The sequence below is a fragment of the Mytilus galloprovincialis genome, chromosome 8 (assembly GCF_965363235.1).
Source record: "Mytilus galloprovincialis chromosome 8, xbMytGall1.hap1.1, whole genome shotgun sequence".
In the NCBI taxonomy this organism is placed as follows: Eukaryota; Metazoa; Mollusca; class Bivalvia; order Mytilida; family Mytilidae; genus Mytilus; species Mytilus galloprovincialis.
In genome coordinates this window covers 1391002-1405653 of record NC_134845.1, presented here as the reverse complement: position 1 = coordinate 1405653, position 14652 = coordinate 1391002, and the positions used below count along the sequence as shown (strand labels likewise).

Below are 14652 nucleotides of genomic sequence, written 5' to 3'. Positions count from 1 at the left end.
CTTTTTAGAAACATATTTTAAAGTGAATTTAATTCAGCATTGTCAACTACATAACGCTTTTTGTCAACTACATAACGATTCACTGCGTTATGTAGTTGACCTATTTGTGGTTTTTGGATGTCTTTCTTGACCATATTACTACCAGATAAATGGTTTTTATTGAATTAGAGTCAGTATTATAGACTTTGAATGATTTATGTAAAAAAAAATATTTATGCCAAAATTTATCAATGTTTTCGCCGTTACAAAGTTGACATAGAATAAAATTACGGAGTAATTTGTACTCACCAAAACTAATCTATAATGAAATGAATCCATGATGTCATCCTGTAACTTTAAGCACGTCATCAGAGGATGAAGAGTAAGTAGAGAGCACTTCCTTAGTTACAAGGGATATAATCAGTTGTTTATTGGCAACATTATTTCATTTGTAGATGACATTTTTTTAAGTACGGAATGAAAAGTAAAAAAAAAATGCTAATAAAATCTAATAATTCCCTGTATTTGTGTATACATACCTGCAGTGATACCTATATATTCATAATAACAAAAGAAAAATAATAATTTCCGCTGGGTATTGAAACCAGCATTTCAAAAAGACTAGTTTTTCAATTTCGTACAAGCAATTTTGGGTTTTTTGGACCATTTGAAACCAACTGGAAGCAATTTCTGTAGCTAAATTTCATATTGAATTTGCTGGAACTTGTTACACACACCAAAAACTAAATTGTGTATCTAAAAATTGGATAAAAATATTTACACTTTTTTAGAAATATTGATTGTACAAGAAAATCCACATTTTTTGAAAAAGGCCCTTATATTATACCGTCTATAATTTCACATATCGAAATCAACAAAGAGCACGTGAAATTTTGTAACCAAATACTTGTCTAAAAACTCACTGACTCCGTATTATTTATTTATTTTGCAGTTTCGGGCTTTTTATTCTTCGTAGGCTTCTAGCTATAACAAAAATCTGTATGTTGACTCTTAGTGTTTTGAATTATATGATCGTTGGTTTGCTGTCGTATTAATGTATACCTTTAAAAAAAAATTCAAAACAAAAGGAATGATTTGGGTTCGGAAATATTCACATCTCTGGACTTCTCCCGTCCGGCAGTATATCTTTACTAAAAAACAACTTTATTTAACAAAGGGATCAGTAAGACAATAAATTGAGGGCCAAAAAGCGAGCTTGACTGCCGTTGTTTTACGCTTCAATATACGCTTCAATATATGAGTTATTGCATGTGTTCACAATGGAGATTGTTTTCTGTTCTACTGCCTTCCACCTAGTTTGGCTGCATACAATGTAACCGCTGATATAGACTACTATATTATTACTGATTATTCAAACATGAATTCAAAGAAAAAATGCGGAAAGAAAGTCTAAAATTTTCGTTTAAAAATAAAATATAAATAAAAATAAAATACCAAAACTAAAAATCTGTGTGAGACAATATTAGTTGAGAACTAATGATTATTCATCTCTATATGAAACTAAGACCTACATCAAGACCTACACCTCATACATAAGTAAACACCAACATCGTCAGATATTTTTTACTTGTATGTCAGTGTATATATTACAATGTTTTCCTATTTCATTTTTTTTACAGTGTCATCTTTTGTTTCACATTGTTTACCAGTTTAAGGTCTATTCATTTAAAGAGCTATTGTACATTAATAGCACTTCAACGCAAAGCTAGATGCATGATAAATGTTAGTTTACGCCGTATTTTATTTTTCTCAAGAAACCTTTTTTTCATCTTTCTCAAGTAAAACAAAACTTTGAGTTTTCTTTTCTGATTGACAAAATCTCGGAAAAGTTTGGTAAAGAATTAATTACAATTTGCATTCGAATGCAATCATAAATCATTACGCATTTGTTCTCGTTGTTCCCTACTGTATGTATTAAAGATAATTTCAATAAAACGGAAACTTAAGTGAGCATGGTCTATAATGATCAAGATAATTGCAGTTGTTTTATAATGGACCAAGAGGACAAAAATATCTTACAGATTTGAGTTATATTTCTGTTAATATTCTGTATGAGTTTATTGCCGATTTCCGCCGTGCCCTTTCCTTTGATGAAAGAACCCTCCCGTTCCAGACAGCCATAGCATTTCGTTATGACGTCGTTGAAATAACGTTAAATTACGGGGAACAAAAGACGATGTTTACGTTTGTTATTATCTCCCCTGAAACTGTTGGATATTCCCTTAAATCATTTCAAACCATGACGTCAAACAATTGCATACGCTAGACTTAAAGGTTTTTCGTTGCATGAACGAACCTTCGAAATTTGTATTATATTGTAATAAAATTGATTTCTAAGGTAGATTTTGTTTTATTTTCTAGTCTATTGCATTATTCACATATTTACTGATTTTAGCAAGTCAACATGGCGGCTCCTTAGTAAGAAAATGTCAACTTTGCATTCGACGGTTGCTCAAAATAAAAACATGTACATTAAAAACTGCAAGTATTGGGTTTGAGAATTAGAAGAATAAACAGATCTTTTTCATGCAAGCTAAAGATTTATTAGAATGTATGAGCTTTATCTAACAGGGAGTAAACAAGAACAGCCACACACACGGCATATCCACCCTCGCTGCAAACTTTTAACGAGTTCTGTGCTACAGGGCCGAAGTCGTTCTCCTACAGTTCCAAAAGGCCGATTCAAATGGCGTTATGAAATACGTAATGTACTATGACGTTGTCGTTTTTGCGCTTCAATTAAGTCTATCGGTCATCTCTTAATTTTCGCGCAATATTTTTTTAATATTGAAAATTACGGGAATCGAGCTTTTTTTCTTGAAAATTATAAAAATAAAATCATGTGGATTCCTTTATAAACCTTATGGAAGTAAGTTTTATATGTATAAAGTCTTAAATTTCACTTTTTTCCACAGCACTTTTGCGGTATGCATTTTAATCTTTCTTTCCTTATCATCAAGGGAGTGTACTTAAAATATATATATACTTTTCAAGTTGCGGATTACTTTATATATATTATATATATATGTTACAGTGAATTTGTATAATCAGGGATTATGTAGAATCCCTGATTTTTCAGGGAATATGTAGAATCACTAAAATCATTAGTAATTATATATAATCCCTGAAAATGACCAGTGATTTTACATAATCACTGAACATTTTAATAATTATTCTACAAATTCCCTAATATTTTTTTCAGGGATTATGAATAATTTAAGATCCTTTGTTTGATAAAAAAGAATAATACATATAGACTAATCATCATTTTTACTTTCATAGTTTAGTTTAAACATATTTTATTTGCTGAATTAAAGCAAAATGGATTAGACACAAGTAAATCATACTTTCATATTCCTTGTAGATGAAATAATTTTGCTTTTTAACACAGAGGATGATCTTAAAGATACAACCAACTGAAGGTTTAGAGATAAGTTGAACACTTTCAAAATTAATATTATCAAGATTCACTTTAAAGCGATAACTTTACATGTATTGTTTGTTTATTAAAAGCCAGAGTCCAATGGATATTCATGTTCTATTTGTAAATCCACAGAGCATGTTATTTGTGGTACATGGAAAACAAATGGTGAAGACGATTATGGAACATCTTTTTTTGTGTTTTTTTGTTTGTTTTGTTTTTGTTCAAATGAACAAGAAATTTAAACAGAGAAAACTTAGCATCTAAATGTATAGAAAAACTAGGGATTGACAATTAGAACAAAAGTTTAGAGGAAGCTGGCATTTGGTGTAATATTCTCTTAGCATGATTCCACAGGGTAAAAAAGGAAAGGGGATACCAAAAAACTTAATGATAATTGTTCACCAAAAGTCTGAAATAGGATATCGCCTGGCCAAAAAACATGGTTTCTTGCTCGAACCACATCGGTGTTGCTAATTCCCTTTTTGGGGGGTACCTAATGATGTTTTACTGAACACTTTATTTCTCTTAAGCGGGTCATAAAATCTGATTCGATATGTGAATGAAAATGGTTTCTAAAATGTGGATATTGTGGTAATAACAGATGAGAGGCATTTATTTTAATATTTTGTGTTTAACGTTTTAATATATTGTGCCTAACATTTAAAAAAAATTGGGTTATCATTTTGATAGTTTGTGCTTAACATTTTACAGTTTATGTTTATACAGTGTAATGCTGTTTTATTATGATCATTTATAGCATAAATTATTTGACTTTTATTCATTTTCTTTATAAATTAAAACTATTTCTTCATTTCAGTTATTATGTATAATCCCTGACTTTTTTTCTAGTGATTATACATAATCCCTGAAAATTTTAGTGATTATATATAATCCCTAAACTGACCAGTGATTCTACATAATCCCTGAATCCCTGAAAATTTCAGGGATTCTACATAATCACTGATTATACAAATTCACTGTAACATATATATATATAAAATGCGATTAGAAATGTGAAAGTATTAGATATAAAAAGTAAAAATTTATCAAATAGGAACAAAATACCTTTACAAAGAAAGGTCTATATAAAATGTAATAAATTATTTTAGAGATGCAAAAAAAATGAAAAATACACCAAAAAGTACGATATTCAATAAATAAAGTTATCGATCTTATGACGTCATCCATTAACGCATCTTTCGAATAATGGCTGATCCTAATCCCTGGTTTCGAGTATATCCTCCTGAAACTCGGGATCACACAGAATTTGATCAAAATATGTTGGACCTAAAAGAATGCTGCCACGAAATTCTAGACCCATTGCATATTTTATGCTGATTTTTACAATGGATTTAATGAAGAAGTGATGACTTAAATCCCAAGCTCATATAATGAAATTATTCATAAAGAATAATTGAAATCACAAGCATTCTATTATGAGCAGTAACAAATCCATTTGCATTAGTACTTTTTCATATAACCGACTTTTGGACTCGTGAGTAAATGATTTTCTCTGTGTTACTTTCTCTGTTGAAGGACATTCAGGTCCTTGTTCAAGAGAGAAAAGAAGTAAACATCAAGCTTATAAATTAGTGCAATTATTTGAGCATGTATTTAGAGACCCTAAAACATAAAACAATTTATTTCATTTTTTAACCAATTGTAAGCTTGATTTTACTTTATCTAGTTGCTCTTACTTAAAACCTTGACCAGAATGTCCTACAACAAAGTAGGTAGATGTAATCTGTCGAGATACTAAAATCTCCGGGATTCCCGCCAATTTTCAAATGAAATCTTTTTGCGCTATCAAAGCTGTACTATGACGTGGACGCTAATTCCGAGAAGGTAGAGACAATACAAAAAAGCCTTGGCACTGAAGGGGTTTGTTTACAATCTGTTTGACCGTATTTGTCCTTTAAGTATCGAAATAATTCATGGAAGCCATATATTTATTGTAAATTTACACATGACCTGGGCCGTGATATTCGTTAATCTTATTCCTCGCTAACGCTCAGGATAAAATTCAAATATTAAGGACCAGGTCATGTGTAGATTTCTAACAAATCTATGGCTTCCATGAATTATTTCTTACCTGTTCATACGGACCTCTACCTAACATTAAAGATAACATACTTTAGAGATTATAGAAACAACAGACACGGCTTCCTTCGCCTCATTTTTAGACTTATATCTCGAATTTGACTTACACAGTCATCTCAGTACCAGAATCTATGACAAACGAGACGATTTTAATTTTGAAATTATAAATTTCCCCCACCTTTGTAGCAATATACCAACTTCACCTGCATATGGGATATATATTTCCCAACTTATTCGATATTCAAGAGCTTGCAGCTCCTACGCAGACTTTGTAAAACGTCATCAGTGTCTGAGTAGAAAGTTAATGAAGCAGGGGTATGTCAAAGAACGTCTCGTCCTTTTTCTAATAAAGTTCATCGGAAGGTACCAAGACCTTATTGATAAATATTCCGTATCAACTTCACAAATAATACACGATGGTCTTGATGTATAGATTCTGCGTACTGATGTTGTTTATCATCTTAACAACGTGTTTTAGTTCTTTCATTTGTCTTTGTTCTATTATTAATATTACTTTTACTGTTGAATGGTTTTATGTGATATCCGTTTGGCGTGGCTCGGTACTTGTACATCTCGTCAATGTGTTTGTATTGTCTTTCAATTTGTGGTGTCGTGCTTTGTATATGCGACTTTTTGTATTTCTTTGGTTCTTATAACGTGACTCTGTACTTTAAAAGATCCTGTCAGTATGATATTGTTCTAGTTTATGTCATTATGATATATTTCTATTATTAATTACAAAATACGTTGAACCATAAACGTCAAAATCATTCAATCACGTATTGGAATTTACTATTTGTGGATTCTTATAAATTCTGTATATAATTTTTGGACTATTTTCAATATCGGACTATTTCTGAAATTTATTCTTACATACTTTTGATTTTTTAACCCTATATGCTAACATTGCCTATGTAAATTTTAAAATTGATTGTATGCACATTGAACGACAAATTTATGTGACGTATAAAATTTTCTGACGTCAGACACGCAATTCAATGAATGTGTTTGTAGAAAGATGTTTTTGTTTTCTGTTAAATTGTTCCTTTTAAAATTGTTATACGATGATAACTGATAGTGGAATTAACTATATGTGGATTCTTATAAACTCTATATACTAACTATCTTACTAACCCTACATGCTAACATTGCCTATGTAAATTTTAAAATTATTTGCATGCACATTGAACGACAAATTTATGTCACGTATAAAAAAGAAAAAAAAAAGAAAAAAATTCTGACGTCAGACGCACAAATCAATGAATGTGTTTGTAGATAGATGTTTTTATGTTCTGTTAAATTGTCCCTTTTAAAATCGTTATACGATGATGACTGATGTATCCATATTTTGACTGTTTTGTTTATTGTGTCTGTTTGGTTTACGCATCAATATAAATATAACGGAATTTGACGAGACTGTCACCAAAGTGAGAGGGTTAGCGCTATAGAACCAGGTTTAATCCACCATTTTCTACATTTGACAATGCCTGTACCAAGTCAGGAATATTTCAGTTCTTGTCCATTCGTTTTTGATGCGTTTTGTTATTTGATTTTGCCATGTGATTATGGACTTTCCGAATTGATTTTCCTCTAAGTTCAGTATTTTTGTGATCTTACTTTTTAGTAAAAATTAAAATCACAAAAAATACTAAACTCCGATGAAATAGAAAAACGGAAAGTCTCTAATCAAATGTCAAAATTAAAAGCACAAACACACTAACACAAATTGATAACACCTGTCATATTCCTGACTTGGTACAGGCATTTCCTACTTAGAATATAGTGGGTTGAAATTGGATTTATAGCATTAGCAGTTATATTTATACTTTGATATCATTTACCTTCCAGAATAAGCAGGAGAAGATGAAAAAAGAATTCGCTAAAGAAGTCACTGATATGTTTGGTACCCATGAAATGAATAAACACATTGTGTTCGATCCAGTTTACTTCATAAATGGTACAGACAAAGATGATCATGAAATTAAGAATTTGAAAAACCAACTTGTCAGTATTGCTGTGAACCAGTCATCCTGGGGACAACGCCGGCCTATGATTTGGGTTCCTCTTGAACTTCTGATTGATAATATGAAAAAAGATAAAATAAATGTTATACTGAAAACACACTTAGCTGAGGCAAACACCAAGAATGGAGATTTGTCACTCTCTGACAAACAACTAGATGATTTTCTCTTAACACAACACGCGTTGGGCAAAATCATGTACTTTAATCAACCCAATCTTAACAATTTTATCGTCATTTATCCTCCTGCATTGGTCAACATCCTGAGGTCATTCATCACAGATGAAATGTTTTGGCCTACAGATGAAACCCTGAAAAAAATATTAAGAAAAATGACGAATACTGGAAGGATACGAAAATGTGACCTCTTGCAAATATGGCAACAGAAACAAGTCCATCAGCACATAGCAGGTGTTGAATTCAAAGAGTTTGTTATTCAAGTCCTCGTACACCTAGATGTCTTAGTCGTACCGAAAAGAAAGTCAGTTGAGAATGACGCCGATGTGAACTATTTTTTAGTTCCATGCACAATTAAGAATAAAATGCCGATGACATTTTTGGACGACAAATCATTTGATAACAGGACAATTTCTCTGGTCTATCGATTACAGAAGAGAACCATACCGTCTTCACTAGCTTTTAAACTTATTGGTGCTGTAAGTAGTATTTGGCCAATCAAGGAAGAGAACGGACGCCCACTGTTATACCACTCCGCGGCCGTGTTATATGTTGACAGTAAAACCGAGTTTAGAATAATTATAGAGGATACGAGAGTCATCGTCTACCTTACACACATACCATCTAAGTTTACCATTTCGCCAGATATTGCAGCCAGCATTCAAGAATGCTTGACATTTACTTTAAACGATGTTCTTAAATTCTATCTAACAAGTATTGGAAAGAGTCATACACATATAGATGTATCAAACCTTTTTCAAATCGAAGTTGGAGAGGTTTGTGACAGATCTCCATGTGTGTTGTCCATTTCTGAAGCAAAACGAACTTCGAGCTGGGACTGTTGTAGTAGAAATCAACATTGTACTAAATACCCCTTGCTTTGGTTATTTGACAAGGTATGTAGAAATCGACAATTACATTTTGTCACTGTTTTTTAAATGCTACTTTTTGTTCTTAAAACTATGTCGAGATTATTTTAGATTGTTTTGTCAGTATAAACCCGTCAGGAATTTAATTGACCTGTTTATGTCCGTGTTCGTCCTGCTGTTATCATACAGACTTTTATCTATGGTTCCCTTTCTTAATCGTTAATTGGATAACTCTACTTAAATGAATCTATTACTATCTGAATTCCTAAATATCTTAAAAAAGGCAAAAGAAGTCTACCGCTGTTCGAAATTCATAAATCGATTGCGAAATAACCTAATCTGAGGTACACACTTTAACTGAGGGAAACAATAACAATATCCACATTTTCCTGCCAGTGGCGAGATATTGATTCACCACTTGCAATACGTTAATATAATCGCAAGCAAACTCATATCTACACTGTTTTATTTTATTTTGAGGGATGCTTAATAACTGCTCAAGTTGTCAAAAGCCAAATCTCCTTGATATAGAATGCTCTAATACTCATTAACAGCAAAAATACATCCAAGTGAAATTGTCTTATATTTAGATCTCCTACAAAACCCCACGCTAAATCTTTCCGATATACCGCAAAGTTTTATTTATATTGTATAAGACAATCTGTGTTGCTTTTTCTTATTTTAGACACAAGAAGAATGTCCAACAGTTTGTACAGGTAAATTCATTTTATCAAGATTTGATTGATAGTCAAGATGGGAGAACATGATATGTAAATAGTTTCATAATAATTTTCAGAAACTGACACTTTTATCGGTGCACTGTGCGGTTTTTTTTCATGTTAAGTTTGTGCTTTGTTCTGATTTTTTTAACTAAGCCAATCGTAACTGATTGGGAAGTTTGTTTTTATGTTTTGCTGGTACGCACATCCACCTTTATTTGTAAGTTGTCGGTAAATCTGGAGCCTGTTGTTCAATGCTTGTCGTTGGTTTATGTCTGTCATAAACATATTTCAAAATTTGTTATGTTTTTTCGTTTAGATAAATCTACATTTTATAAGTCGGAGCATTTTAAAGCCAACTATATGGTATAAAACGTTTGCATTGACGAAAGCATGACGCTGACCTATCATTGCTAATATTTACTAATGTGCACTAAATTTTCTTAATTTTTTGAAACCATACTACTTTGCGATAGTTCCTTTTGTCTAACAATTAATTGTAATTAGTCAAAAAATCTGTTTTGTAAAGTCATTCGACAATTGCCGATTATAAATATGCTTTTTTAATGTTAAATTTCTATATGATTATATATAAATCCGTGCTAAATTTTTATATGATTCAGGCCTTCACAACGATGCCCTGGCAATGTTGCCAAGCGACAAACATATAGTAAGACTTGCCAGCCAGCTGGATATCGATAGTTGTAAAAAATTGGTCCTTCAACTAGGATTACAAGACATACATTGTAAAAAAATAAATCATGTGTACAGCCATGATGACCTGCAGCTTAATACCAAGCTTAATACCATGATGTTATATACCTGGATGAATACAAAGATAAAAGGAAAATCGTCAACAAAATCAATCAAAGATTTGCATGATGGACTGAAAGCAATTGGTGCTAATTTGCATGTGCTTTGCAAGGTTTGCACTTTTTAAAAATATATCTCAAATTTATTAACTTTTTAGTTTTTTGGAATAGTTAGTTTACATGTTAATCTTATATTATATATGACGTCGTATGTTCGCGAAGAGAGTATATTTTTTTTTATTGAAGAGCTTTTATAACTTGAATATGTTGTACAAATAAACTGCTGATATTTTTAAACATTATAAGAGCAGATAAGATTTCAGCAAACGGTCATGAAATAAAGTCTGAGTTTTAAATGCTTTTAGTATATATATATATATATATATATATATATATATATATATATATAAACATGTGACACTTGTGGCATTCAGTATGTGGGAGAAACAATGAAATTTAATATTCGGCTCAATAACCATCGTTCATGGTACGAAACCAACACACACTGTCCTCTCACAAGACATCTTTGTTCAACAAAACATCCTTTTGATAATGTTACTTTTCAAATCATAAAAGTCAACACCGAGTTTGACACCACAACGAGAAGGAGAAGAGAAAACTTTTGAATCCACCAACTCCACACTTTAGAACCTGATGGTCTGAACGAAAAAGATGAGAAAAGCTACAAGAAAGAAAAAGAATAATTCAATACACAGTATTGCCCTTTTCACTCTGTAATATTGGCCAATGGACGTTGCTAACTTCAACTACCAATTTTGCAAAAACCTTGAACTTCATCCAATTAATGTATTATTTTCAAGGCAGCTAGATTCTATTGCAACCTATACATTGAGCTGCAAAAGTTTCTTATCATCTTCATTCGATTTCACCTGGATATATGCACTCTTGATAAAGCTAGTTAGTCTAGCAAAATATTATGTTATTTCCATCACTTTGTAAATATTTTAAACATTCTTATATTTACATACCAAATAGTGCATTAAAATTACATTGTTAGGCAATCTTTTTATATATATATACATATATATTAAAAATTAAATACACAAAAAGAGTTTTAAAAGCAGCATTGTCTAGCGCTTTCATCCATCTTGGGACTTTTCAAGACTATGAACGTCGTTATGGGGAACACATTAGTATTATGACGTAGCGTTATTGTTCGTAACATATTAGTAGTATGACGCGACGTTATTGTTCATGTAACTACTAAACATTAAGCATGGCGTCAAACACTTTTATGAATTTTCTCTCTAGTTCTTTACGGTATTTTTCTGTTGGTTCCGTATACGTACATTTGAAGAACGGGAAAAATTTGAATTTTCCTCCCGCACAAATGTCTAAATGTTCGCTCAACGGAATTTGTCTGTACTCGGAATGCCGTATTTGCTGTTTATGGATCCTGACCCGTTCACACACACTATTTCCTGTTTGACCTATGTAATTTTCTTTACAGTTGACACATGTTATACAATAGAGTAAATTTTCTGATTTGCATGTCATGTTTGCGTTTACTGTAAATTTCTTACCGTTTTTGAAATATTTCGTACTACCGATTTATAAGTAATTATAATTGTCTCTGGAACGTACTCCAACTATATCAAATCGCGCTTTTGTAAGTTGGTGTTTCAAATTTTTCGGTTGTCTTCTACTATAAATGATCGATTCTTCTTTTATCAAATTTTTCATTATTTCACTTTGATGTAAAATCGGAAAATTCGATTTTATAAACTTGAAGGCATTTGGTAATGACGGATCATGAGTAGTCACAAACGGGAGGACATTATCATCGGTTGTCTGTTCTTTCGGTGTTCTCAGTTGATTTGTAGACATTTTATTTGTCCTCTCAATAATTTCATCTATAATTTTTTTATGGATATTTCTGTTGTAAGAGATACATCTTCAGTTCTTCTAATCTTCTTTTGCTAAGAGTTTTATCCAATACAATTGAACATTCTCGTCTTGCCATACAATATGGAATGTTTCTTTTTTTTATGTGATGGGTGGCATGATTCAAAATTTAAATACTGGTGTGTATCTGTCTTATATATAAGTACGTCTGAGTCAGTGACAACCCTACAACAGATTTATCTATTAGATCGCCATCAATGAAGTTGATACATTGCTGTGTACATAAGTTATATACAAATCGTCTAAACATATATATATATACAACTCGTCTAAACATTAACCCAACAATGTTAGATCTGTAAATTTGCTTTCGCAATTTTTTTGTTCTTCCCTCGCCGGGATTCGAATCCATGCTACTGAGATATCGAGACACAAAATCGCCTGCACTGCAGCCGTCCCGCTAGACCGCACGACCACCTGAGCTTCACAATAATAAAGCTTTTGGTGGCCGTGTGTTACCTTTCCTCGTCAGTTTAATCTAGCGGCGTACTACAGTACATGATATATAAAGCATGGAGATGTTATTTACAGATCAGCTCAATTATCTATAGTAAAGGATCCTACAAATTAATGCAAGATACAGTCACAGAAAATAATTATATTTAGAAGTACGTCTGAGTCAGTGACAACTCTACAACAGATGTATCCATCGATCACCCATCATTGCTGGTGATCCGATGGATACATCTTTATATATATATATATATATACGTCTGAGTCAGTGACAACTCTACAACAGATGTATCCATCGGATCGCTATCAATGATGGTGATACATGGCTGTGTACATAATGTATATACAACTCGTCTAAACATCAACCCAACAATGTTAGATCTGTAAATTTGCTTTCGCAAATTTTTGGTTCTTCCCTCGCCGGGATTCAAACCCATGCTACTGTGATATCGTGACACCAAATCGCCTGCACTGCAGCCGTCCCGCTAGACCACACGACCACCTGGGCTCTCTCTCAAAAAAAACAAAAAACAGCAACATCATAAACATTTTGGGAATTGATATTTTACAAGAAATTCAACAGAATCATGAGAATGAACTGCAAAAAATAGAAGAAAAAATTAAAAGAACGAAGAGTAAGAAAATCTCCGCAATAAAATGTCAAAGCAACGAATTACGTAACAACAATAAATTAACAACAGATATTCAAACTAGAACTAACCTGACTAAAGAGCAGAATATAAACATAATAAAAGACGGAAATTGTTTTTTTCGATGCATCTCAAAATATTTATTCGACACCCAAGAAAGACATGAAGATATCCGTCACAGAATTCCAACAACAATTTCAACAGACAAAAACTTTTATACGGAATTTATTGACGGTGATTTCGATACCCATATAAATAACATTTCAAAAACAAATGGACACTCCACATCCTGGGCTACGGAAGCAGAAATTATAGCAGCTAGTGAAACATATAATATGGATTTTTTTATTAAAACTAAAGTCGGTCTCATAGCTGAATGGAACCAATTTTCAAGAAATAAACATTGCAACCATGGCATGCCGTATATTACAATACTACATGAAAACAATCATTTTTCGCTTATAACAAATATACCAAGACCGTGTTCATGCAATCCAATTATGAAACCTAATTTAGCAAAAGAAACAAATTCAAAACCAAAAGACAAAAACAAATCAGAAGAGTCAATAGATAATTCTAATAAACAAAACCGCGACCCAAAATGTGAGGTTATTAATAAATCTTCAAAAAAATTAACGAGCGCACAGAAAACATTATTGTCAAACGGTTTTAAGTTTGTTCCAACTAGAAGAAAAGTAGAGATGGGGAAACTTATAGCCGATCTCAAAATATGGGAAAGAAGAATGCGTCTTCGCGAACATTTTTTCGAAGAAAACAAGGAAAAAGAAAATAACCAAAACGAATATACTAAATTCAAAAAATCAAGTACGTTCACACCCTCCCCAGGAAAAGAAAGATGGTTAGATGAGTATATACAAACCATAAAAGATGAAATTTTAAGTAGATTAAGTCGAAAATTCAAAATGAATATAACTATTGAAGAAGAAAAAGCAATGCGGGAACTTTTGTATGATACAAGCATCGTGATACGACCAAGCGACAAATCATCCGGAGTTGTAATAATGAACACAGAAGATTATAAATAAGAGGTAGAAAAGGAATTAAATAACAACGATACGTACAAAGCAATAGATAAGGATCTAACACAGAAAAATGAAAATAAAGTAAAAAAACCTCGTAGAGAATTTATGTAAAAGAGAAATAATAGACAAAGACATGAAAAATATCTCTTACCGAAAGGAACATGTCCCGGAAAGGTACAAGCCAATCCGAAATTACACCAAAAAAATCACCCAGTTAGAACAATTATTAATGGGCGGAACCATCCCACAGAAAAAATCGCGGAAATAGTCGAAAACGAGCTTTCGGAGAATGTTCGAAACTTGCCCACCTATATCAAAGACACAACAGATTTTTTAAACAAATTAAATGCAATACAACAGCCTTTACCAGACAACGCAATAATGTTTTGTTTAGATGTAACTAAATTATATCCAAGCGTACCCAGAAAAGAAGCGCGAGAAGCATGCAAATCAGCACCG

At 32.1% G+C, this 14652-nt stretch overlaps 1 protein-coding gene across 1 annotated transcript in view; it reads left to right on the top strand.

Annotated features, from left to right (window-relative positions):
• The window catches only part of LOC143042935 (uncharacterized), a 74541-nt gene that overhangs the window by 55335 nt on the left and 4554 nt on the right, over positions 1-14652 (top strand). The window contains exons 13-15 of the mRNA XM_076215440.1: positions 7373-8617; positions 9276-9306; positions 9933-10234. Coding sequence (XP_076071555.1) covers positions 7373-8617; positions 9276-9306; positions 9933-10234 — 1578 coding nt within the window. The remainder of the gene's footprint in view (positions 1-7372; positions 8618-9275; positions 9307-9932; positions 10235-14652) is intronic.